At 43.3% G+C, this 27,775-nt stretch overlaps 1 protein-coding gene and 1 long non-coding RNA gene across 2 annotated transcripts in view; both read left to right on the top strand.

Moving 5' to 3' along the window:
• Positions 1-27,775, top strand: part of npr2 (natriuretic peptide receptor 2) — a 53,041-nt gene that overhangs the window by 22,203 nt on the left and 3,063 nt on the right. The window contains 13 exon segments of the mRNA XM_079289091.1: positions 6,316-6,436; positions 7,640-7,714; positions 8,736-8,813; positions 13,070-13,174; positions 14,432-14,503; positions 15,260-15,419; positions 15,542-15,697; positions 17,164-17,332; positions 23,756-23,902; positions 24,634-24,757; positions 25,900-25,968; positions 26,171-26,345; positions 27,627-27,725. Coding sequence (XP_079145217.1) covers positions 6,316-6,436; positions 7,640-7,714; positions 8,736-8,813; positions 13,070-13,174; positions 14,432-14,503; positions 15,260-15,419; positions 15,542-15,697; positions 17,164-17,332; positions 23,756-23,902; positions 24,634-24,757; positions 25,900-25,968; positions 26,171-26,345; positions 27,627-27,725 — 1,550 coding nt within the window.
• On the top strand, positions 307-1,217 carry LOC306792086. Its single transcript, XR_013772791.1, has 3 exons — positions 307-376; positions 504-569; positions 986-1,217. It is a non-coding gene; the product is annotated as an uncharacterized lncRNA (long non-coding RNA).

The following is a 27,775-nucleotide window of genomic DNA, read 5'->3' as shown; positions in this document are numbered from 1 at the left end:
CAAGAAGTTAATCATGCATGCCTGTAGCAATTAAGCTACGGGAAGGATTGCTAAATTCTGGGTCATGTCATGCGTGGAAATTAGCATGAAATGAAAGAAAATTCTTGTTTCTATTTTTCCTTTTTTCCTCACTTCTTAAAAGGTGTCTTTACATAGTTAATCATGTTCAGGACTAACAAACTATTATTTTTATCGAAAGGAGGAGCTGATTTATATTTCCCGTTCTCAGCTCTAACTAACAAAATCACACCGGTAATCTGATCACACTTTTAGTGCTGACTATTAACACAAACAAGTGTTAATCACCAGCCAATCAGAATGGATTTTGATCAGAAGAACGGTGGAAGACAGATGGAGGAGCAGCTAGCCGCCTGAGGTAAATCCACTGAACCTGAATCTGTGTTAATCTTGTTAAATATCAAATAACTACCAGAATAATTAGACGCAGAGTGTGCACTTCATTCTGAAAACATTGACATCTTCTTCTCTGGTTTTCTTTTCAGCTCGCAGATCAGCAAGCTCAGCATGGTTTCCTAACGAGCTCGCTAGTTTTCTTGGACTCTTGGCCAGTAAGTTTTGTGAAATATGCTCTTCTTTTCTTTGAGTTTTGTTAAAAAAAATAATCTTGGATCCAAGTGTAACATTTGATGACTTATGGCAACAAGTGTCTATTTCTGTTATCAGAACCCAACAGGGAAACTCTGTGATGCATTTTTGACCCTGACCCACAGATTTGCTCCAATCCAACTATATTTTGCTTTAGATCATTTATATAAATGACAGTTTTATGTATGGGAAGCTATTTCTCACAGACCTGAAAATATTTAGCTTTTTTTTGATTTTGAGTTGACTTCAAGCGCCTAGAGACCGTGAAACTGTAAATGTAAGCCACCTGTTCGAGCAGAAGGGATAAAAAACACCATCATGTTTCTGTGACGGTTCTGTTTGACACCAGAGGCTAACGAATCCCTTCCTGTTTTTGCAGACACCAGTGGAGCTCTGATGACGGACATAGAGGCCGACAGCAGAGCTGTTCACACCGTCTTAAAGCATCCGGCTGCTGCGAGGCCTCCGTGTTCACTACTTGACCTGTAAAAACACCACTAAACTATTTTTAAAACACTTTGGAGTTTTGTCACTGTTAATAGTTATTCTCAGATCGATCAGCTGATAACCCAGAGTTTCTTAACCCCGGGGTCGCTTGATGTGCATCGGGGGTTGCAATTTATAAGAATGATATATTGATGTATTTTATATATTTTTAATCGGAACATTTTAAAAGAAGATATATCATTGTTTCTATCCATTTTATATTTGCTGCTGCTTGTTTGTATGTTTTTTTCAATAAAGACAAAGATTTTATTCTTATATTAATTCATTTTGTATTTATATAATGGGAGTTCTGAATCTAGTTCACAGGGCATAAAAGGTTAAATACGCACCAAAAATGACGCAGCCCAATACTGTGAACTTATTGATGTATTTTGTATCAGAAGTGGATGGCTGGTTGGATAGTTTTGGGGATATGTTGCTCCTCTGACAACTAGCAACTATTGCCAGTGTAAAATGTGCACCATCGTAAAATTTGGTGAATATAAAACTTAATAAAAAGCAACCTGCGTATTAAAGTGTCTGTTTCATTGTATCAATTTGTTGTTTTTTGTCTTTTTCTTCAAAACAAAAAAAGATTTTCTGAAAAACTCTGGTTTCAAGAGTTCTAGAAGTAAGACAGAATACGGCAGGGGACCGCACTGGTACATTTTAGTTGCAACAAGTTGATTACAATGAGAAACCTGATTTGCTCAATTTATGTACGCCGCAAAAACATATGCGCCACGGCAACACTGTCAACATGAAATAATGCTCACTGATTTCTACTTTTCATGGAGCAACGTTAACTATCGTCTCGCAGCACTCAGTAGATTCAACCCGGTGGACGTTCGGCAGCTCTCAGTTGTTGAGCGAGAGGCTGGAGTCTGGTGTGCAGCAGCAGTGAGGGGGATGTTGAGCAGAGCAGCAGTGGCTCTGTTGTTTTAATGGAGGGGTTGGTCCAGCAGAGGTATTCACATATGGGACTTATGAAACAATAGGCCCAGTGTGGAGCCCCACACTTTGCCCCTCTGGCTGCCAGAGGTCTCTAAATGAGGCTCCTTAAATAGAAACATACCTCTTTCTTTTTTTGTTGGGTGGTGGTGGATGGGGCTGGAGGGCACCGGTGGTTAAATGGTGTTTCCTGCCCTCAAAATGGTTGCACATAGGCATGGCCTGGAGTATTTGCAGATTAAAGTTACAGGATTGACACTGTTTTCCCCCGGTGAAAACAAGTTTAAACACGTTTGGGGCCAACTGGTATGGTTCGGGGAAAGGCTGAAATGCGGTGATATGCAAACGCTTCAATAATTTCCTGCAGCCATCTGGAAGTGCTTTACACCTTTTAGATTGGGTTGGAATGTATGGCCTCTGCTCGTTTTTCATTTCAAGTGTTTTGAAACTGAAAGAACCCCCCACCGAAAAAAAAAAAACTCCGGAATCTGTAGTAAGAGTTTAGTCTGGTCTGGAATGCCTCTTCCCCTCTGTGGTGCTCGGGGTTTGCCAGACAGACTGATAAACAAACAAAAATAACACTCAAAACATGTCAAAAATATAACTGACATGAAAATGACTAGATGAATTAATCTGTTTAGGCTGCAGACAGTTGGAGGTTGTTTTCCATTGTGTAGCAGTTTCTGTCCCTTAATTCAATTCACCATTTATGAGACAGAAGTGATTAGCAGGGAACAACATACCAGCCAAAATGGATTTACTGTTTTTACTAACCCTGCGCAGAACATAACTTGAAACTAACACAACTCATCATAACATAGCAAACCTGAGATAACGTAATGTAAACATAACATAATATGGCCTAACACAGCGTACCATAACATTATAATGCTACTACAGTAAAGTAACGTAACTTGATCTGAACCTTGACCTAAACTAACATACTGTGATAACACTCGGAGTAAGTGCCCTCAGAGAGCACGGACCTCCGCCCAGGCGGTGTTTGAACCGTTAAACAATAATGTGTGTATCTGCCCTGTGATTCGGATCTCCTCCAAAATGTAACGGGTTCTTTGCCCCGTGCTACACCCGTCCGCCAGTCGTTTTTTTTACGCAATCCTGCTGACAAACACAAACAAACCAGCAAACCGAACCCGAAAACAAAACCTCCTTAGCCGAGGTAATACACTGAAATGTAAAAAAACATAATACAACAAACCTTAGACAACGTAGTTTAGGTAACGTAATGTGACCTAACCTCACCTAGTGTAAAATAACAAAACTAACTCATTCTCACATTATAACACACATAATGTGTCCTAACATGACCAAACGTAGCGTGCTGCAGGGATGACATATTTTTAGTCCAACAGGAAGTTAGCATCGCAGTGGTTCCCTCTACAAGAAGCCGATGGGATTGTTTTATTGTATTTTGGATTATTGCAGAAAATGAAATTTTTAGCAAGATAATCCTCACAAATGAACACCACTTCTGTTCATTTTTGCAGCACGAATGCAATTGCCAGAAGTAAGAAGCTAACGTTCGGCTACAAACCAACTACACTGGTCACTACACCGGTCACTACACGGTCACTACACCGGTCACTACACCGGTCACTACACCGGTCACTACACCGGTCACTACACGGCCACTACACCGGTCACTACACGGCCACTACACCAGTCACTACACCGGTCACTACACCGGTCACTACACGGCCACTACACCTGTCACTACACCGGTCACTACACCGGTCACTACACGGTCACTACACCGGTCACTACACCGGTCACTACACGGTCAATACACCGGTCACTACACCGGTCACTACACCGGCCACTACACGGTCACTACACCGGTCACTACACCGGTCACTACACGGTCAATACACCTGTCACTACACCGGTCACTACACCGGTCACTACACGGTCACTACACCGGTCACTACACCGGTCACTACACGGTCACTACACCGGTCACTACACGGCCACTACACCGGTCACTACACCGGTCACTACACCGGTCACTACACGGTCACTATACCGGTCACTACACGGTCACTACACCGGTCACTACACGGCCACTACACCGGTCACTACACCGGTCACTACACCGGTCACTACACCGGTCACTACACGGCCACTACACCTGTCACTACACCGGTCACTACACCGGTCACTACACGGTCACTACACCGGTCACTACACCGGTCACTACACGGTCAATACACCGGTCACTACACCGGTCACTACACCGGCCACTACACGGTCACTACACCGGTCACTACACCGGTCACTACACGGTCAATACACCTGTCACTACACCGGTCACTACACCGGTCACTACACGGTCACTACACCGGTCACTACACGGCCACTACACCTGTCACTACACCGGTCACTACACCGGTCACTACACCGGTCACTACACCGGTCACTACACGGCCACTACACCTGTCACTACACCGGTCACTACACCGGTCACTACATGGTCACTACACCGGTCACTACACCGGTCACTACACGGTCAATACACCGGTCACTACACCGGTCACTACACTGGTCACTACACAGTCACTACACGGTCACTACACCGGTCACTACACCGGTCACTACACCGGTCACTACACGGTCACTACACCGGTCACTACACGGTCACTACACCGGCCACTACACCGGTCACTACACCGGTCACTACACGGTCACTACACCGGTCACTACACCGGTCACTACACGGTCACTACACCGGTCACTACACGGTCACTACACCGGCCACTACACCGGTCACTACACCGGTCACTACACCGGTCACTACACGGTCACTACACCGGCCACTACACCGGTCACTACACCGGTCACTACACCGGCCACTACACCGGTCACTACACCGGTCACTACACGTCACTACACGGTCACTAAACAGTCACTACACCGGTCACTACACGGTCACTACACCGGTCACTACACGGTCACTACACCGGTCACTACACCGGTCACTACACCGGTCACTACACCGGTCACTACACCGGTCACTACACGGTCACTACACCGGTCACTACACGGTCACTACACCGGTCACATCAGCGCGAGTACAACAAGGCTGTGAAGGCGGACTCGTCGGCGTGGTTACATTTCGTAGTCTCACTTGTTAGTTTCCATTTTTTAAGACACGTAAAAGCTTGTTCGTAAATAGTGGTAAAACATTTACCGTCACTGAGCGAGTTGGACATATTGTTACAATTGCTTTGGCTCAGTTTCAACGACAGGATTTCAATCTGAAAAGCTGTTAATACACAGACTTACCAAATGTTTGCTTTTTAATTCATATATACGTGTGTGATACACGTATTTATGATTATATTTACTTATATTTACTTATATTTAAAACACTAAATCACATACAATACAGTCAATACAGCTACTTCATATCAGCACAGTTCAAATGCTTATTAAGAGACATACAGACCAATAAATCCATGTAAGATGTGTCTCATTCCCTTTCTTACGACTTGCTGCCACTGCAAAGCATTTTAAAATGGCATGGAAGGTTTATGCCACTGTTGCCTAAGCTGTGATTTACTGTTTTATGCTTTCCAGTTGTGCAGTATTCGCCGACAGTATTTTCAGCGCCAAAGCCTTAACACGATTAAATCCTGACTTCATTGTGAGTTACACAGTTGTTTCATTGTCGTTTGTATTATTTTTGAGGCAACGACCATGAAGAACTCTGAGTTGATGAGAATTAGTTAGTTTTCCGGCACTATTTGAAAATGGTAATGAGCTAGAAGACATCTGTAAAAGACATTTGATGTTGATTTGACAACATTTTTTGAACATAAAGTTACCTATTTTAAATCTGATGATTCCACCATGGTTGTTTACAGTGTAACGTTGTTGCGTATTTTAGCTTTAGTTTTTTTAAGAAAGAGCCCTTTGTCCAGGACAAAAAAAAATCCCCTAAAAACTGAGTTTTCCACTTCATCAAAGTTTAATAAGTAGAGCATATGGCCCAGTGAAGTTAAGATCTAATAAAATGCAAACAGACCACCTCGCCTCTGAAGGGCTTTCCTTCATTTCATTTGTAAAAAGTGGAATTAGAAAGACCGCTGCAGCCAGAGAGGTTAGATTCAACCCCGCAGAGTCATAATTCTGTGGTAAAAACATCAGCTCCGCAACAACCCAGAACCCAATCCACTTTACGTGAGGTTGTTCCTTTGTTCTTTGTGCTGCTGTCCTTGTTGACTTCACCACCTGGTTTTCCCCTTTTCGCAGGAAACTGAAGCTGGAGAAAGAGCTGGCTGGAATGCTGTGGAGGATTCGGTGGGAGGACCTTCAGTTCGAGAGCCCCAATAAATACCACAAACGGGCCGGGAGTCGTCTCACCCTCTCGCAGGTAGAATATCTCCCCATTGCTGCATGTACAGACAAAACACAGTGAAAATGTGCAAGTGAGGTGACAGGAAACAAACGTACCAAATGGGTTCATGGCTTCTGAGAGTTACAAACTAAAGTCATCCTTATTGAAGCTGAACACCTCTTCATAATTCTCAGCTTTATACCTTCTTTCATTCTGTCAGCATAGCTGGCCCGACCTCCAATGTGTGATAAACAAGTTGTTCTTCTGGAAGGTTCTGGAAGGTTACATTCCATGTCTGCCAGTGGGAGAGACTGAACACATGGGTGCCCAGCTTCCATCACACAAGACTGTATCGGTATCGAGATGTCACTGCTTTAAAATTGAACCCGCCAGCAATCGAAAATGCTGATGCGGACATGTTTTGAAGTTTTGGAGCTTCACCTGCTTACACGCTGTGCGCTGTGTATTAACAAGCAGTTTGAGGTTCTTCGTAGAAACAGAAAAGCTGCGGCCCTGAGAGGGTTCAAATCCTTTGCTAGTTCACACATTCCTGAAAGCTTTCCCGGCGGTTTATTGAAGGTGTTTTGTTTTTTTCTGCGGTGGCAGACTCATATTAAATGATTGTTAAAATAAGCCCCCGTCTGGCCCCGGTCCCCACATATATGATACATCATCACGTTTCAAGTATCAGGTTCTGTTGTCTGAGCGGGCCAATGCACGCTCAGGTTGCGCTTTTCGACCCACACATGCAAAGCGTTCATGAAAAGCACATGCGCACACCTTTTTCATTGCTGGTTTTCCGTCCGATTCCCGGGATAATGTGCGTGTGGAAAACGCCGTCATTTTCCAGACCGATGCATTTTCCAGGGTGCCGTGTGTTGCCAACATTTGCATTCTATACAAAATGTGTAGCTGACTGTGCTGGCTGTCTGTATGCAGTGTGCCCACTTGATGTTGATTCACTCTGTGTTGCACTGCAGACATTTGCCCAAGGACTCCAGTTGGTGTTATAGAAAATAACTGGAAACACGTTATTTCCTCAAACATAAGCGAAAAGGGAATTTCATGTTGCAGAGAAAAGTGCTTTGGATGAGAATGTCAGTGGATGAACCCTTTTTAGGAAGCTTTGTTGCAGTGAAGCAGTCTTAAATGCCCAATATTTAACCCTCTGCTCTAATCTACACACTGCTAACTGACTTCATTTCTTTCTCTTCTCACTACTCCTCACCACCGTCTCAGAGAGGCTCCAGCTACGGCTCCTTGATAACTGCCCATGGAAAATATCAGCTATTTGCAAAAACGGGCTATTTTAAGGTAAGGCTTAGTGAGTTCTGACATTTTCAACTCCTGCGCACTCCTATCCCACCCACACATGTGCACACTCGAAGAGAAGAGCCGGAGAGCCGGAGAGGAGGGAGAAAGAGAGAGTGTGGGCGAATTTCGGTAGTTGTGTTTAATGTGAGCTGTAGAATGCGTCAATTTTCTTCTTCTTCTTCTTCTTTTTTTTTTCTTTCTGTCTTTGTTTCCACACTCCCACCTCAGCAGTCTGGACATGGCCGTCAACTTGTTGCTGCGGTTAATTTATCCGTTTAAGATGGAGGAGGTGTGAGGAAATGGGAGAAAAAAGAGCCCGCTGAATAATGATAATGTGTTTGGCTGTATGATGCAGGTTTTATATAAACGCTGATGTCACGGTATACAGCTTGAACGTCTCATGGATCATTGGGGGGCACTGATACACTTTCCATACAGGCCTGAGGTGATTAAATCTGACACCAAAGCTCAAACACAGAGAGCCTCGACAACCAAATACTGGAAAATAACCTCTGAAATGAGGTGTTTTTTTATTCAGCAGTCAGAAGCCAAATGCATCTGCTCTTGTACATATGGCGGCCATCATCAGCTCCTGACTGTATATTTCCTTTTGAATAAAAGTCACAGCTCACATGGACTCACACTCACACGTGAATTGGTTTCATATAGTCTCTGCATATACATGTATAGCTGCTCTGAGATATTCACCTCGCTTCTTTCGGTTTCTGATCGTCACATATCAAAGCGACAGAAACAACAATTCTTCTCCAGCAGCTGAAAGAAATAGGCCCCAAATGTACCCGTATACAACCGCAATACGCTGTTCTCTCCTCTGAACGCTGCTTGAGTTCCTCTCTTCATCCTTGTTTGCACTTTTTATATTGCTGCTGTTGTATTCCGGCTTTATTTACATCTAGATCGAGGTGCATCCTTGACTGTCTTCTTAAAAAGCCTCGTATAAAGTGGACCTTACATCCTCAGACTGCATTCATTGCTCTGTTTCTCCTCGCGCTGCACACAGGGGAACCTGGTGGCCATCAAGCATGTCAACAAGAAGAAGATAGAGCTGACCAGACAGGTTTTACTGGAACTCAAACATGTAAGTGTTCATGAAATGTCCTATCGTAGATGTATTTATCCTTCTACAGCACATGTGTCAAACTCAAGGCCTGCCACGTCATTTTATGTGGCCCGCGAATCCGCCAGCAAAAAAAAAAAAAAATCTTTTTTTTTTTTGGAAAAATAATTAAAAGTTAGACTTGAAAATAAAAGTATCCCCATGGTCTAAATTATGAGATAGAAAGTTGAAATCATGAGATAGCATGTTGTCTGTGTACCGACATTAAAACTATCACAACAGGTGGACAGGAGAGGCAACGAAAAGGAAAAGCGGTTTTCCAACGATTGAAAAAGATCGACAAATAATCCCAAAATGTCCACGAAGAGAAAAATTGATGCAGAGGGAAGAAAATGTAATGAAAGATGGGAAAGCGAATACATGTTTGTGCTTCAAGGAGAGAAACGGGTCTGTCTTCTGTGTTATGAGGCAGTGTCGTGATGAAGGATACAATCACAGCAGAATATATTTACACAGCTACAGCCCAGTGCATGCTGAAGGTATGTGAGCAGAGCTCCGACCAGATACAGACTTTTACAAATGTCAGTTTGTGAAGAAACACCATCGCAGACCGAGTTCATGAACGAGCAGCAATCTAACAACACAGCTAGCTAAGAGACGAGCAGGTACTTGTGTTTCTAATGAACTGTTGATGAAAGCACAGACAACACGGATACATCATCTATCATGTTCATCAGACCTGACTCTCAGTGAGCAGCTCTTGGATGAAGCTGCCATGCACAGGACGACGACAGGGAGGAACATTAGTGATGCAGAGAGGTGACACAAACAGCTTTGAACAAAGTCAATGTAATAACTTGTGTTTGATATTTGTCTTTGTTATTTTCTTTAATAGTTTGATCTTTGATAGAGTCATGTGGGTTTCTTAACCCTCAATTAAAATGATTTATGTTATAATAACAGAAATGTGTTTAAATATCATTTTTCATTTATATAACTGCATGTACAATATTTTTACACTTGAATAAACAATAATCAAATGCAGAGAGAGTTATTTAACAACATGTTAGGGAGAAGTTAGTTACACAGTCTTACAGTTACAACCGGCCCTTTGAGGGCGACCGTGATGCTGACGTGGCCCAGAGTGGAAATGAGTTTGACACCCCTGATCTACAGGGTTCAGAGGATTATTTTGTAACAATTACGTCGCCTTGGTTTGATTTATGCAGCCAGAAATCACGTTACATTCTGTCCAACACACAAGACTGTATCCTTAGACAAATGATTTGTAAATTTAAAAAATGGGCAAAAAGGGCAAAATATCCTGTGGTTGCGGATGTTCTTGCAATATTATTCCTTTTTTATTCCTTATTTTTAAATCATCTGCAGTAGGTCCAAAATGCAGCTGCAAGGCTTTTTTTTAATATCCCTTCACTGGTTTCCAATTACAGTTCAACAGGTCAGATTCCTCGTGAGGAATCAAATTGATTGCTCCAGATTGGCTTCCAAGGATGAAGGAATATTTGCTTTCATGGCACCTAAACTGTCGTTCACAATCCACGCTGCTACATCTGTATTTTCTTTTCAACGTTTATTTTAAACTAAACTATTTGAATCTTCCCTGTATCGCTTATTTTTCCCTCATATTATACATTTCACCACTTTGTAACTATGTTGAGACAATGTTCTACAAATAAAGTCATGATATTATTGGAAGTACCACTCTACTATCCAATCTTTCCACAGCTAATACATATGCTTACTTAATATTTTCATACTAGTATGAAATATATATATACATACACACACACACTTATATATATATGTGAAAGGGGTTGCTCATATTGACCCCCATCGGTTCAGTTCCCCTCAGCTCTACAAAGCATGTCTGCATCTATCAGTTCATTGTTTTGGTTTTATGACCCACAGCTTTACTGAACTCTTTTCTAAATCTCTAAAAGCCCACTGTACACTAGCTGCTTATCACCAAACAGCAGACAGACGATGCAGGTGCCGAGCTGGTGAACATAGTGGAGCCTTTAGCAGCTAAAAAGAGTTGGTGGTGACCAGAAACAGAGCCGGAAGAGAATGAATATTGGACTGACGATATCAAACTCCAAATAAAAGATAGTGTTGCCCTACGTTTGTTGAATGAGTAAATAAAAACATGTTCGTCAGTCAGTGCTGTGCATCCATCTTCTTTCGGTGATAAAAAATCAATCAAGTTTAGGGAAAACAATTTCAGTTGGTTCGTCAATCCACAACACGGACGCACAGAAGCTTGTATATCCGTGGTCCCCAGAGGATTCATTCTGATGTTTTTGGTGACCACTCCACCTTTTCTCTTGTGCCACAATACGGTTGAAGTGTCAGTTGAATTTGCGGAGCTCACTCCTGCAGCCCTGAAGGGGAAGTGTTTTTCTTTTAATGACCTCACGACCTTTCCTCTCGGGACAAAGTTTATATCTTTAGCTCTACCTCTGGCATTTCACAAAAAATACTTCCGTCCAACAGCTTTGTACTTTGGGATGTAGCAATGCATCTGCTTTTTCACTCGTAGTTTAACTTGTGGTCTTTTTTTCGACAGCATTTGGCCATGAAATCCATCTGAGAGGTCGTTGGTTTGTGCTGTTGTTTCTGTGCTCAGTGTGACGAGAGTCATGCACGGAGACCTTGCGGGTGAATCATAAAGAAACAAAATACATCTCCGCCTCAACAAGTTGTTCATTTATTCATTCACTTCAAATAAAACACCCATGAATTGACAATATTGTACTGACCACTGCAGGGGAAAGACCTTCATACAGAGTTCAATCTCTCCACCTGCTTTACTAAGCAAGCTCCCGAAAAGGCTCAACATACTGGCATGTTGCTTTTACTCAGTAGGACAGTAAAAGCTTCTTCTTTTCTTTTTTTTTTACCTATTTGAAGGAAGTGGGAGCTAGCTCCTAATTAGCATGTTCGGCCATGCTTGTTAACATCCTTAAACTGTCTCTTCAACATCAGCAGCAGCTGGTGATGAAAAGGTCCCTTCGGCTGAGAAATATTTACGAGAGAGCGATAAGGAAGCTGAGGGAGAAAAATGTATGCGGTTCGGTGATGGAAACACAGAGTGGCACAGGGAAACCCGTAACTCGGAAATTTCATGGGTGCTCATGAACAAGACTGAAGCTTGTGAGAACGGTTTTTGGCCATTTCTTCACTTTTAACATTTCTTGGTCTCGAACTCACTTTAATCCGACTCAGCTTTCTATTTTTTGGTCCTTTTTTTTTTTGTTCTTGGAGGAGAGCAGGTTAGGTGTGTTAGGATGCCTCTGTGGTCTATCGGTCAGTCAGCAGGCACACACGGGAGAGAGGCTTCTGTCTGAGCTGGCAGTCTCTGAGACGCCCAGGGGGCCTGATCGCCTGTCAAACCTCAGCTCTTGAAAAAGCCAACCAGATGGGGGAAGAGACGGGCCTGCCAGTGGAAACTTAACCACTTGTCTTCCAGCAGTCCCCCCCCCCCCCCCCCCCCAACCCCCGGTGGTTCTCCTCCCCCCCCCTCCACACCAGTGTGCAGCAGGGGAAATTAGGCCAAAGGGTAGGCTAACATCTCCGGAGCTGTGAAACAGGAGCGACTAACTGCCTGCTTTCGGTGTGAGAGCGCCCGTCCCTCAGTGTGATCAAAGAAGAAAAGTACACTGTTGAAATAGTGAACTCCGTTTTTTAGAGGTTTCATGCTGGCCCCAGAAAGATTGCCCTTTTTTGTGTGCTGCTTCTGACAGGACCGAGGAGGACGTGCATGTCATTTGTTTCTATGACAGACTAGTGATCTGTCTTCACCACAGACATCTCTGTTTTCATACTTTTCCGATTCAGAGAAAATTATGTTTTGCGTGATTCGTGATTATTTTCCATGTAGAGAAGTCTTACACGCTCTGCCTGCTCCGCTCTGATATTCCTGCTCCGAACATCCTCAACGTATTCTTTTTTTCATCATCCGTCGCACACACAGGCTCATTCATAACCTCCAAGGGCAATTTATGCACATGCACATGATTCAACAGGGTGCCCTGAGCAGGAATGCGTCTCAACACGTAGAAAAAGACACCGTGCCAGCTAGCCGAACTGCAAACAGACTATTTTGATGAACTGCTGGCAGCGTTATTCTCCAAACTTTGTATATAAATGAACCGTCAGTCCTCTCCCCCCGTCCTCTGTTTCCATGGGGTTTGGGAATGTGATGTTTGGAAAGAGTTACACTCACAGTTGCAGCGTGTTTGTGTGGTCATTTTCAGATGAGAGACGTACAGTTCAACCATCTAACCAGGTTCATCGGAGCCTGCATTGACGCTCCGAACATCTGCATCGTAACAGAGTACTGTCCCAGAGGCAGCCTGCAGGTAATGTCTTTGTGAACAAGAGCAACAACATAGCAGAGTATTTACATGTCTGCCTTAATCAGGAAATATGTGAAAGTCAAATCATTATTTCCTTATCTCCACGTCTTAAACAATTGTGAATTGAGTGTCTTTTGGGTTATGTACGGTTGGTAGAAACAAAACAAGCAATTTCACGGTGTCACTTTGGGCTCAGAAAAATTCAGATCAGCATTTTTCACTGTTTTACAGACTGAAACTGATGAATCAATGAAGAGAATGTTAGTTGCAGCCCTGTACACGTGCCACATTGATTTTACATTCAAGCAAACCTCTAGTTTCTTGGCTCATGACCAAACTTCCCACCAAATTTCATTGAACAGGTTTTTGACTTTGTCTGAAATCAGGAGCGAAAACATACCTTTCCATAGATAACGTGACTTCAGTAATGACTGAATGCATTGTCACAATGCATGTGAGAGACTTTGTCAGGTGGGCGTTTCGTACTCTGAAACAAACTCTAAAGTTGATCAGTGAATGGTGCATGAACTCATGAAAGGTGCCGCCTAATAAAATCACTGAATGAAAAGTTTCCAATATAAACCAACGAATGGACTTTTCTTGTTGCAGTACTTTGAGAGTAAACAGCTTGTAGCATAGTAAACCTCGTCAAACTGCTATTCCTGGCAGTGTTACTCTGCCCACAGAGCTCTACAGCACCAAGTGAAACCGCCTTATTTAGCTTACAGCACATGGCGAGCTCACCTTTTTAAGTGTGACATGTTTTTTTTTTATCTTTGTGTCGTATTCAATCTTTTGCGATCTGCATTTTTTGTTGTTCCAAAAGGAAGCACACAAGGCCTTAAGTGAACTTTTTCTTAGCCTGCACTCTGTGTTCCCGACCTTAAAATGGACGAGCTAAAAAACTATGGGGAAACTCAGTTCTTTGTCACTCACACTTCGAGAGAAACGGCCGTGTCAAAGGCAGATTTGCTGCTACTGCTGTGGCTGGACGTCAAAGCATGGACCTGGGTTCCAGTAACTGCTCGGCCGCTGGGCATTTGAGGGTTACGTCCTGAAGGGGCTAAATATGTGAACCCGAGGGTGAAAACGAAAGGTATCTGGACTGAAGGTGGTTCTGTATTTAGTCCCAGAATGTACGCTGGGGCTAGCCTGGTTGCTGAGAGGCTCTTGGAAGTTTAAAAGACAAAGCAGAAACTACAATTTATTCATGTATGTAAAAATATTCTGCTCCATTTATGACTTGTTTTTGTTTTCCAGGACATTTTGGAGAATGAGAGCATCAACCTGGACTGGATGTTCCGCTACTCGCTGATCAATGACATAGTGAAGGTATGTGACTGAAGTCAAGGGCAGGACAATCCATTTATATGTTTTTGTACAAATGTTGGCAAAGTGGTTGCTTTTCAATGCTAAATGAGATGCTTTGTGTGTTAAAGACTGAAAAAAATGTCTGTGTTGCCATGGTTTCACATGGAAAGTTTGTGAAAGAGTGATTGAGGCAGAAACACAGAGTAAGTGTGTGTTTAAAGCACAGTACGGTTTCTGACACTACAGTAAATAGTGCTGTTATATAGTGTAAAGTAGGAAAGAAACATCATCATAAACTTTCCTTTAAGCCAATCAAAACTAATCGCGGACTTACTTCAGAAGATTATCTTTCATCTGTCCTCACAAAGAGGCTGTTTGTCTCTCGGATGGACTCGTTACTGCACTACGTGCGTGACGAAGCGCTCCGGATAAGTTTCTCCACACAGATAGCAGCGATCTGCAGAGAAGAGGCGCCGGTGAAGCTCTGAGGGATGTTTGACTCACCGTTTCCACCAAATATTGAACGCGAGTACATTCAGAACCCGCAGTCCCTTTCCCAAAGGAATTAACAGTAATTTCACAGAAATTCTCCCGCGACTGTGCCATCCTTGAAACAGGGCCTCTTTTCAAAGACCTTCAGCATACATCCACTTCACGTCAAAGCGTATCACTTCCATATGTCTGGATTTGTGTGTTTTCATGTATGATTTGCTGTGGAGAAAGAAAGCGGGAGAGAGAACACCCCTTAATGCTTGACTTAACGCTCCTCTCCACCAGGGAATGAACTATCTCCACAACAGCTACATCGGCTGCCATGGAAATCTGAAGTCATCGAATTGCGTGGTGGACAGTCGATTTGTTTTGAAGATCACGGATTATGGCTTGGCCAGCTTCCGCTCGTCCTGCGAAAACGACGACACGCACGCACTCTATGCAAGTAAGTGGAGTTCGTGTACTCGGTCACAGCACTGAATCTTGTCGTTTACAACAACAACAAAAACATTGATTCCTGTTGTGCTGCAGACATTTTATGAGCGCTTCTGTTTCTTGGTTTGTCAGAGAAGCTTTGGACGGCTCCTGAGCTGCTCATATACGACCGCCATCCTCCTGAAGGAACTCAGAAGGGTGACGTGTACAGTTTTGGCATCATACTGCAGGAAATAGCCCTGAGGAATGGACCTTTCTATGTGGAGGGCATGGACCTCAGCCCCAAAGGTAAACACAAGCGTCTTTTATCGGCCTCGGGGAGGTCAGCTGACCACTGGGATCCTTTCAATCAAGCATGCAGCAAACGAACTACGACATGAACGCAAAAGGAAAGTAAATCAAACGGATAACTCTGCACAAGCATGTTTTGTGTCAGTAATTCGCAGACAAAAGCAGATCTCTGTAACGTTATGAAGCCTCTTTATAAGAAACTAGTCTGAGAAATGTTTCTGAAGACAGGAGGACAGAACAGACGGAAGTTCACGTAATAGTAACTTCTTTCATTGGCTTTTTCACTGTCCTCTCAAAGGGGACCTCGGTAAGGTCAGACAACGATACGCAGCTATGTACACAAACAAAGAACACATGTTGGCCAGATGTCAAAGGCAGGTGGAGTCTGGGACAAGAACGTAATGAGAACAAACCCGGACAAAGCACAGAAAGGGCAATTGAATAAAAAAAGTATCATTAATTACAGAATATAAAATGTCAAATGTCAAAAGAGGTTCTGCTTTCTAAAACTACTGTTTTTGTCAATGAAGTCTTTTAAGAGAGCGATATAAAGGCTTCAGTGAAAACATTCTGAATTTCTTGTGCACTTAAACCGATTTATTTATTTCGGTGGCTATGATATGTTTTGCGTGCCCATCCACTGCTGCTTTACCGTGTCGTCAGACAGACCACTCCGGCGGGGACCTGAAGCCGCTATGTCGCTCTCTGCAAAGCTACCAGACTCCATTCACAAAAACAGTCATTTTACCTCCCAGAACACGGGATTATACATACAACCCCACTTCAAAATCTGAACGAACCCTTTCAGTTATTTCCAAACTTATCATAGCTAACATGGACTCTGAAGCTTTATCTCTGGTGACACTTTGGCTGCAGACGTGTTGCATTTTCTTCACCAACATTGTACTTTCACCTCCGCTGCCGTGTCCTGCTTAGTGATAGCCGGAAAACTTATGAAGCAACTCAAGATCTGGAGTTCAAACCCTCCTGGGGCGCATCCTCCATATGATGACTTTGATGAGCCTTTTATTCACAGTCATGCGTAAAATATCACCTTAGAATACAAAAGAACACTAGAGATATCTGTGTAGAGCCGTGCCGCCAAGCTCGATACCACTCTCATGTCTGTGCTTTATTTCTAACGAACAGAGATGAGAGTTGCATCAACCTTCTCATTTCACTCTCAGCAATAAAGTAAATAAGCACATTGCCAAAATGTCAGATGTTTCCATTAAACAGGTTGTGCTTACCTGAAAAATTCTAAATCAATACATTTGAAGATACATAAGTTTAATTGGACAGAGATGCTTTTAGAAAATGTTGCATCAGAAATCAGCGCTGAGGATTGCTGTGTTGTTCGGTGTTTCAGTTATTTTGTCTGACCCACATACACAGATTTTACACAGCATGAATGAAATGTAAAAACGAGTGTTCTCAACACACCACACCTTCCGTCCTCTCAGAGATTGTTCAGAAGGTGAGGAACGGTCAGAAGCCGTACTTTCGGCCGACGACAGACAGCAAATGCCACTCGGAGGAGCTGACCATCCTGATGGAGGGCTGCTGGGCCGAGGACCCCGCGGAGAGGCCCGACTTCGGCCACATCAAGATCTACATGGCCAAACTCAACAAGTGAGACTCACACCTCACTTCTTCTCATTACCCAGTCACATCAAGCTTTTCCTTCAGGAGTCGGCAAAAACAACCTCAGAAATCCAGACAACTCTCGATTTTATGTGACAGAATGAAATTATTCCAAAACACGAGGAGAGGAGGAAGCACTCTTGGTGGAGATAATTTGACGAATTGAATTTGACAGAGGCTGTCCTTTCTTAGACTATCAGTGTATTTCCTGCCAACTCAACTTGTGAACCCCATGTTGAGAATATGTCGCCCTCTGAATGACGTGCAAGTTGATACATTAAAGAGATTCAAAAAGACAAACAGGAAAAATAATCATGTTCTAGAAATCGCCATGCAAATTTGGGATAAAAGGCCGTTTGTAATTCCTGACAGGCAGCTCTTGTCAGGAAGTGCTCTTTGCTGCCTTTCCGTCTCTGCGTGTGTGTTTGTGTAAGAGAGTGTGTGAGTCCATGTTTCTGGTATTGTTTTGAATGATCCTATAAATCATTCATATGCACATTTTGGTTCTGAGTTTTGTGTCGACCGACGCAGGAAGGAAGGCCCGCATGTCAGAAACAGTTAACGTATGAAGCATCCCAGCTGATACGAAGTGACACTAGAACACACACGCACACGCAGAAAAACACATGAAATACTAAATGCATAACACATTTTTGGATTTAAACTATACTAGGAGCTGTTTGGGAAAGTGTGAAATGGTATATATGTACAGATATAATGATGAAAAGTTCTTTAAAAAGTGCTGAGCCAAGCCAATTCAAACCAGTGAGACGAACACAGAGAAAAGAAGAAATGTCATCGTGTGAAACAACCAAAACTTGAATGACTTTGGCAGACGCTAGTGTGTTCATGTCGGACCCCATCACTCATAGCTGCTGTCGACCTTCCAGCCCTGTGAGTTGTGACATGCAGATCAAAACACTGGTCACGGTTCATTACACTGAAAGGCAACTTGGAGCTTTTCTGCTTCTAACATGGTCATGGTGTGTCGTATCTAGCTTAGCTTAAGATGGAATTACACTTCTGTAGTTTACTGCTGGTTTTCCCTGAACAGGCTGTGTTCGGCTTTAATTGTATGCAGTTATAGGTTTGCATTCTAGGACACTAATACGGTGCAAACAATGGCCGAAGCAATCATGTTGACATTCTGTCATTCACCATAATTAAGAGTGACAATCACGCTAAGCAGGAGGTGTGCAGTGGAGACGGCTTTGCTAGATTTGCTTTATTGAAAAGGAGAACATCACCCTGCCCGATAGTTGTCTACACCATCAACAATTTCCACCGCCGTAGGAAACTGAAGGAGAAAACACAAGCTGACCAATCACAGCTCCTGAGGTCTCTACGTGACATCTTGAGCACAGACGTATAGTCACAGTATTTAAGCCGCAGCTTGTTCGCACCTAACAATACAGCTAATGCACCAGTGATGCTTCCAGTTTGTCTTTTATGCCTGTTGGAGCTGCAATATTGTTACTATTCATTACTATTGAAGGAGACCTCGCTGTTGCCTTTACAATCAGCACAGATAACACTCAGCTCATGTTTGGCCAGAGCGTCGCAGCAAATTTAGCTTGCAGAGCTCCAAAGTGCGCTTGAAACAAATAATCCATCACAGTGAAGATTTCATTCATTGGTTTCAGACTACTCTCTACCTCACCAACAAGGAAGAGTTTTCAATACAGTTACTGCACACAATTGCATTAAGATGAAAGCATCCAAAAGCTGCGATCCTTTAAAGCAGGGGTATTCAATTCAAACTCAAAGAGGTTCAGTTCGAGAGACTTTCCTCATTCAAAGGTCCGGAACATCACAATAAACTAACTTGCACTATGAATGATTGAAGTAGCAACACTGTATGTAGTCAACAACTGACTGTCAAATAAAATAAAAAAAGTTAAATTGTATTATATATCAACAATATTTATTGTCAGTTTTCAAATTGAACTGGATGAAGTGCATATAAATAATATGCACTCTAATAATACATAAATGTTCTCAAGTAAATTAAGGACTGTATTTAAAAATAATATACAAAACAGAAAGCTTTTGAAAAATCTCCATCATTAAATAAAGTACTTCATTTTAGAAATAATTATATAACTGAACTGCCCTGCAGCATTAAATTGAGTTCATTCAGGTGTTAAGTGATGTCACCCAAAAGAGCCACGATATTATATTCTTCTCATCTTCTAAAAAGAGATATTTGTGTGCAGGGACTTTATCTGTGGTTATTAAACCACTTGTGTTAGTGTTCGGATCATATTGGGCTCTTAGGTTTATTTTCTGTGCCTTCATTTGGGCTGGAAAAGCTGCGCGGTGTTAAAAGAAAAGTGCTTCGTCAAAATAAAAATAATCCTCAATCATCTATCTGTTGTAAGTCCAGGTCCGGATACAAAGGCATCTGGGTCTGGACCCGGACCGCGGCCCACCTATTAGTGACCCCTGCTTTAAAAATAGAACGAGCATGGCAGCTGTACATGACTGCAAATGAGCGTGTGTTGATTTGGTGGAGCAGCGATCTAAAAACAGGTGGTTTGGAAGGGACTCCATAAACAAATCTGTGTGGTTGGTGTGTCTGACCTCTCCTCTGTTAGCTGTGTAAGTCAGCGCAGGATGAGCCCAGTGATGTAGAGCTTTCCATTCGTAGCGGCTTGGAGCAGAGAGCTCTGTATGATTGACATCCTCACAAGCACTCAAGGATGCTCCTGACAGCTGCATGCAAAAGCACCTCCTCGTGTGCATGATGCCCGTCACCGCTAAAGGCCCGTGCGTTAATGCTCTATTTGCCGGTTATTTTCATTTGGTAAATGTATGTTGTTGACATGATGTGATGGATGGGCTGTTATTTTTAATGTGTGTGTGTTTGTGTGTGTACGTGTGTGTGAGCTTAGGCTCGAAGGCCGCGGTAACAAGAGGGGTGTTCAGCAGTAAACGGTTCGGTTTAACCCACACGGCGAGCTGACACCCGCCACGAATAGCCGACCAGTGCACATCAAGTCTCTCTCTGTACTTGTATTTATTTCACTTTGTGTTGAGCATTAAAACGGTCACTTTTTTGTTGTAAAATACATTTTCTTTTCCATTTTTAGTCTCAACTGTGTTTTTCTGAAACCACCGGCACATCAGTCCACAGATTTGAGGAAAATGTAACTTCCTGAATGTTTAGCCGCATTGTAAACAAGAAAGCACTCAGAGAGCGCTTCCCTCCGCCAACACTGCACGTCCTTCTAAACTGTTTTATAAATAGTCAAAAAAATGTTTCAATCAGCGTCTGGATCCAGATCTGCATCACAAAAATGCAGTTATAGACAAACATGCTGAGTGGCTGACGACAGCCACGGTTCACGAAAACTACGTCAATCCCGTTGGGAAAGTAACAGCTTTGTACAAATAACATCTTTTTTTGATGAATGTAAATGTGTCAGGTTGCCAGGTGAAATGCCAGCATCACTCAGATTTCATATGAGCATGTGTCGTCTTTGTTTGGTTCAAAAGTTATAGCAGTTAAATTCAGTCGCTCATGTTATTCATTTCAGGGACAATTAACTACACGGTTTAGTTGTGTTGAGTTTAAATTTTAACTTTAGTATTTTTCAAGCTGTTTTTCAAGCTGTCTAAGCGACTATTACGGACAACAATTTTTGAAATTGCTCCAACATCGGTGGACAGTGGTGTAACCGGAAGCCGCTAAACAAGCTGCAAGAGCGCTCCATCAGTGTACGTCCACCAAACGTTCTTGTTGTTGCTACTGACAGGCTCAGATTGTTCTTATAACTGTCTGACTACTTCATAGAAAGGACCCTACAGAGAAATAAAACATTTTTCTTTGGCTTTTGCTTCACCAATATTCTCCCTGTTGCCCTCGTCTCTCTCTCGCTCTCTCTCTCTCTCTCTCTCTCTCTCTCTCTCTCTCTCTCTCTCTCTCTCTCTCTCTCTCTCTCTCTCTCTCTCTCTCTCTCTCTCTCTCTCGCTCTCTCTCTCTCTCCTCATCAGCTTTCTGTACTCCCAACACAAAACTCTGCCCCGGGGCACTCGCAGTGACTCCGCCGCTTGTCTTCCGGCAACACGTCGCCTCAGGAGATTTCAGAACGAGACTTCTCCTTGAGCGAGACACTTTCCATCATGTTGCTAATCACTTATAATCACAATCAGAACCTTGTCAGTGGCAAAAACACACTTTTATTGGACTTCAATGAAGGCGCCAGCTTGCCCCGATGGTGTGCATTGCAGCATGGGAAGGTCTGCCGTCTGCAGTGTTCTCGCTCAATGCTGGACCAATTTAGTCAAATTAGTCACTTAAACACTAAAACATGGGAAATGACTGAAGTTTCCCTTTAAAGCAGCTGTTGAAATCCAGATTGAATCTCCTTAAAATAACTGCTTCATTCAAACCTGAGTAAATAATCATTTATTGTTAGAAATTCTCGTCTTCATTTTATTCATATTTGTTACATTAATGATGGATGTATGGAGAGGTGAAGGTTCTTTCAGACAGCTGATCTGATGGTGTTGGTGTTTAATTGGATGTGGCAGCAGTAGGGTGGCTCCACCGCCATGGCTACCGACTGCATAGCTTAACAGACCAGATTGGAGCTGACAGCAGAGAGAATAGTTTGTAACATGATTCAAATGACAACTTAGTTATGTTGCGAGTAAAATAGCCGATAAAGCAGGGTGTGCTTTGGGGCAGGGCCACCTTGTGATAGACAGATTGCTACCACAGCGTTGGCGGGTCTGGGAGTTGACCGTGTTTTCGTCTTCAAACCGTTCACAGTGTGTTTTCAGTTCATTCAAGTCAATTGAAGCTTAAAAATGTCTTATTCAGCGTTCGCTTGTACTTAGCGCCACCCCCTCCTGTCACTTCTGGTTTCAAAAAAACAAGATGGCTACTGACATAATGCCAAACTTGAGGCTTCAAAACGGGAGTCCACAAACCAAACGCCGACTTCTTGGTGACTACGTACACTTCTTTACTTCTTATATGGAGTCTATGCTTTCAACAGACAAAGAAACGCTAGAAGTATATCTAATCCGTCTCAGGGATGTTTTCCCCACTTGCTTTAAGAGGATTAACAGGATGCAGGATTATTCCCTTGCTGAAATGATTCGTTTCTGGCTTCTCACCTCTTTCCCTTCACACTGAACACAGAGACAGTCCTCAGTCTTCACCGTTACTATCAGTTTGGATGAATGGCGGAAAACTACGGATGTCTGCGCTTCGCGGTGCAGTAAACAGTGCATGGCCGGCGTGATTGAGCTCAGCATGTTGATACTCGTCGCTGTCTTTCATGTCTCTCTCTGATGTTTTGTTCTTTCAACTTAAACAACACGTGGGCGTGTGTAGGACCCGTGACCCACAAGGACCATGGCAGGATGCCAGGCATTGATGCTCCGAGCCGCCACGGTGGTGTGGATGACTCACCTTCTTGCTCCTGTCGGAGTGAACGCGTGTACATGCATGTGCGTGTGTGCGCAGAATCTGGATACGCACATTATACAACACATGCATGACATCATTTTACAACATAAGTGAAATCCTACCATCGCAGCAGTAGAGACGTAAAAAGAAGAATGTTAGGAGTGTCTGTTTTTCCTCCATGTTGTTTGTTCATACTGTATACGAACTAAACATAATGTCTCATTGGTGCAAAGCTGCTGTGGAGCAGTAATATACATGTTTTTACTGTTTTTACCACTTTTTTAATGTGGCTTGCCAGTGGTCATAGGTGGCCATGTTGGAGGAGTGAACGCTACAGCACTCAGAGACTCCTGTCAGACCTTTGAATGATTTGATTTTTACCTCATCTACACTGCCATTTAACCTCTGAACTCCACCCGTTCTGCACATAAAGGTCAGTTTACGTGTCATGGTTAGTTCTACTCAGCCTGTGAAAACAGTTTTAGGATTTCTTCCGGAGGAGCTTTATCAAGTCTGGGGAAAAAACCCTGATGATGTCATCAGTGTTATCTCAGCTTGGACTGGAGACTAAAAATGTTTGAACAGAAAGCCGTAATTCAAACTGGGCCTTTACCAGCCAGGGACGGTCTGACAAAGACATGTTGTTGGTTGCATTCTGGGAAATGAGGGATCTAGAGTTTTGGGAGTTTGGCCCATATTAGTGACTAAAAGTGGAGGTATCTCAGCCTCTGCACAGGGACATCACTACAACAAAGAGAGAAAGTTTGCTCTTGCCATTGGGCGATGCTTCATTCAACATGGTGGCCTGGTCACATTTGATCACAGACTATCAGTCTCATGAACTATGCTGTCAGTTTATAGTGACAGTGACCATTTAGACGATCTCAACAACATGAATGAGCATTTGTGTGTTTTGTATTGTTTTACTGTTATTGGATTTGTGTGGATATCACCTCATTCTACTGTGTGTGTGTGTGTGTTTTCCACAGGGAGGGCAGCACCAGCATTCTTAACAACCTGCTGTCCAGGATGGAGCAGTACGCCAATAACCTGGAGAACCTGGTGGAGGAGCGAACCCAAGCCTACCTGGAGGAGAAAAGAAAAGCAGAAAACCTCCTCTATCAAATCTTACCACAGTAAGAGCAAGTGACAGACACATTCACACGTTTATCCTTCCACCCAGGAGCTCAAAACTCCAATTAACTTGAAACCAGCAAATTAGGTGAGTGTTGCCAGCGTAGCTCCATGACGCTGTCAATTGTGTTAAATCCCTCTTTAATTAATGACTCTAAATCCCTCCCAACACCACATTTTGATACACACTTCCCCCGTGGTGCGATCTCACCATAGATGAAAGGGAACGGAGTGAGCTGACAGGCAAACTGCTCATTAAGGGGGACGGAGGAGCAGACGCGATAGTGAGTTTAGGATAACGCCACAGCAGCAAATCCCATCGTTCTCACCCATTTATCCTCTTATTGTTCTGCTGAAAAATCCAGATATATATACACAGAGACGAGCCTGAGAGGAAGGGCAGCTAGCATTTCTCACCGCATCTCTCACTCGCGGGCTTCTGCCACATGTGCCTTTGAATTTGGTATTATTTGATTGAGAGTAAAATAACACAAGCAGAATACGCAAAGATGAACTGATATCCGGTAATCAACCTGTTGCTTGGCATCCTTTAACTGTGCTCGTAGATTTGTCTGAACTTATCACACTTTGCCCGTTTTGACCTCATGTCTCCCTCTCTCTCTCTCTCTCTCTCTCTCTCTCTCTTTCTCTCTCTCTCCCTCCCTCTCTCTCTCTCTCTCCCGCTCTCTCTCTCTCTCTCTCTCTCTCTCTCTCTCTCTCTCTCTCTGTGCAGTTCAGTAGCAGAGCAGCTGAAACGAGGCGAGACGGTGCAGGCAGAAGCCTTCGACAGCGTCACCATTTACTTCAGCGACATTGTGGGCTTCACGTCCATGTCGGCGGAGAGTACACCGCTACAGGTACACAGCGAGCGATATGTCACCGCCGTCCTCCAGGGAATGAACTTCCCACTCTGTAACAAATCAAAATCACTGTTTGTGATCACAGTTCGCGGTCAATTCTCTTTTCTCGATTCATACATGAAAGGGCTCACCACCAGTATCGGGTCTCTAACCTATACGGTGTGTCTCATAGTTCCCACAGTGTGCGTTCCCACACACGGGCTGCTACTCAAAATAGTACAGTTGTTAGATGGAACAGTGTGTTGACGCAGGGTTGAGTCACATTGTGCCACCACCTATCTCCCTCTCACTTGAATACCAGAGGGAGGTGTCTGGAGGAAATACATTATCCTGACGTTGCATCCAGGCAGAGGGTCTTAGGTGTTGATGGGCAATTTGACACCTTCCCGTGGAATGGAATCCCCCAAAGAACTGACATTTGCTCTTCTCATCGTCATCTCTTTTCTCTTCTCAAGTTGTGAGGAAAAGCCAAGTATGCTTCTTGACAAGGCCAGATATTCATACAATGCAACAAAATACCTCACGTAGTTACATCTAAACTCAGTACTGTAGTGGTCGTGAAACAAGTCTAAACATGGAGCTGGCATCCAACAGCAAAAGTGAACTGCAGAGTCTAATCCTGTGTTTTGAGTGTTTGATAACAGCGCAGCCTTTTAGTTGAGTTAGATTGTGCCTTTAGGAGTTCAGTATTAATAAAACTATCTTAAGTTTCTCACAATTCAGATCCTAGTCCATCACAGTTTAAATGTTCTCATTCACTGAACACTGCTCACTCTTAAAGCACAGCACAAGATGTCCTGACCAGAAAAAGAGCCAGCAGAGACACAATAACATAAAAAGGATCGTTAAAGATGGAGAATAAATTACTAAATTTGGTCAAATTAAATGCGGATTGTGTTTTTGTAATATTCCCTCTGTGGATTTGATTCATGACCCTGTAAATGTGTTCGTCAGTGAACCTCAGCGGGCACTCGTCCAACGACAGACAACCAGAGATTAAGTGGCAGACTGGGAGGCTTTGCAGACACGCTGACGTCCCAATCAGCCTTTTAAACAAAAGAAAATAGTGTCACGTGATGGATTTTCAGTAGTGTTGCTTTATCAAGTCACATCATTACAACTCTTCTGCCTCTCTACAGGTTGTCACATTGCTCAATGATCTCTACACCTGTTTTGATGCCATCATCGATAACTTTGATGTGTACAAGGTAAGTCGGGATGATCTGATGCAAGAATATGGCGTATTTGTTTCTAATCTGAACTTGAGTTTTGTTTCTGTTATTATGTTAAAATATGCAAGGTTTACAAGCATTTCTAAAGTGTGAGGGCTATTACCATCCTCCTGTGAATACAACAGAACATTTATACAAATCATTTTGACTCTCTCATCCCTTATGATTCATCCCTCAGGTGGAGACCATCGGCGACGCCTACATGGTGGTGTCAGGGCTGCCGGTGCGGAACGGAAAACTGCACGCCAGAGAGATCGCTGGGATGTCGCTGGCGTTGTTAGAGCAGGTCAAAACGTTCAAGATCCGACACAGACCCAACGACCAGCTGAGACTCAGGATAGGTATACACACAGGTGAGTCCGAACTACGATCTGCAGCTCTGCACATCTGCACTGAGGTCACCTGGATGGTCCCAGATCTGGGTCTCTCGTAACGGCCGGTGTCCATCCTGCTGAGGTGTTCTTGACTAAAGCACTGTTGGGTCAACACCGCCATTTCTTTTCTATTTTTCCATTGGTATGGCTATATCTCTGTCTGGCACAGGGAGATGATGATTCCATTCTGCCTTGTATCCTCCAACGCTCCCGGTCCCGGTGGAAAAACAGCCGGTAATGAGCACAACACCAGACCTCTGTGAATTATTGAACAAATCAGAATGCAGGCAGTGATCGAGAAGTCTGATCCAGGCTATTTGAATATTGTAATTATGAGAACCTATTCAGTTGTAGCATCATCAGGAAGTCCCGTTAGCTGGCCCAAGTATCTATTTTGTGGATAACGTGCTCTCTTTCACTTCTAAAAGGGTTCTGGGCTGACCTAAAATTGGTTACAATAATTTTTTCCGAAAAGAAATTCCAAATATTTTCACAAGTGGACGAACCAAAGCACATTGCCCTGTCTCCTTATCCATGTTATCAAAGGTTTGCACAGCTGTCAGCACTTCTTTGCTCTCGTTAGTCCAAGAAGGATTTTCGACGAAGATAAACCGTAATAACAGAGTGCGTAATGTGACACCTGATGTGTTCTGCAACTAGATGAATAGATTGCTTGTGGACATGTAGACCGAATGACGTCAGCTGCTTTCCATCCAATAAAACTGGTGAGCCTTGTCTTTCTTCACTCTACTCTTAAAAGCTGCACCGTAATGAAAGAAGGATTTATTTACTGCGGCTCTGTTGTATTAGCCTGTCTTAGTGTAACTCTTAAACTGGCCACAGATGTATATCAAGTTGTAACAATGTAACTTCCCACCACTGGATGCCAACGTGCTGACTGGACATAAACACTCTGGATGTTTTAACTCGACCTGTCTGCAGCGTTTAGTCTGATGTCATTTACAAGAGGCTTCTGACACAGTATTTAGACTGTACCAGCTCATGGCGGCACGGCTCATATTCTCAATCAGACACTTGACATGCAACAGAAATGGACCAGCGTGGGTAGGCTGGTACTTAGCATGGTCAGAGTAATTTAAAGCAATGAGCACAATTTCAATTCACTCACTCCTTTGTCGTCCTATTTAAAAACATTTACACGGAGGTGGTTGTGAGATAATGACAGCAGTTCCCAGCATTCTAAATATTGTTGTTGTTTTTTCCTGTCGAGTGTGACTATATTCTGCTTGTGTTTTATAGGTCCGGTCTGTGCCGGCGTGGTCGGTTTGAAAATGCCAAGATACTGTTTGTTTGGAGATACTGTCAACACAGCATCTCGAATGGAGTCCAACGGAGAAGGTGAGCGTCACCGTCACTTCTTTGAGATTGCCGTGACTCTGCAATCTCAT

Source organism: Melanostigma gelatinosum (genome assembly GCF_949748355.1).
Source record: "Melanostigma gelatinosum genome assembly, chromosome: 18".
Classification (NCBI taxonomy): Eukaryota; Metazoa; Chordata; class Actinopteri; order Perciformes; family Zoarcidae; genus Melanostigma; species Melanostigma gelatinosum.
The sequence above is the reverse complement of the archived record's forward strand: the minus strand, read 5'-3'. Positions and strand labels throughout refer to the sequence as shown.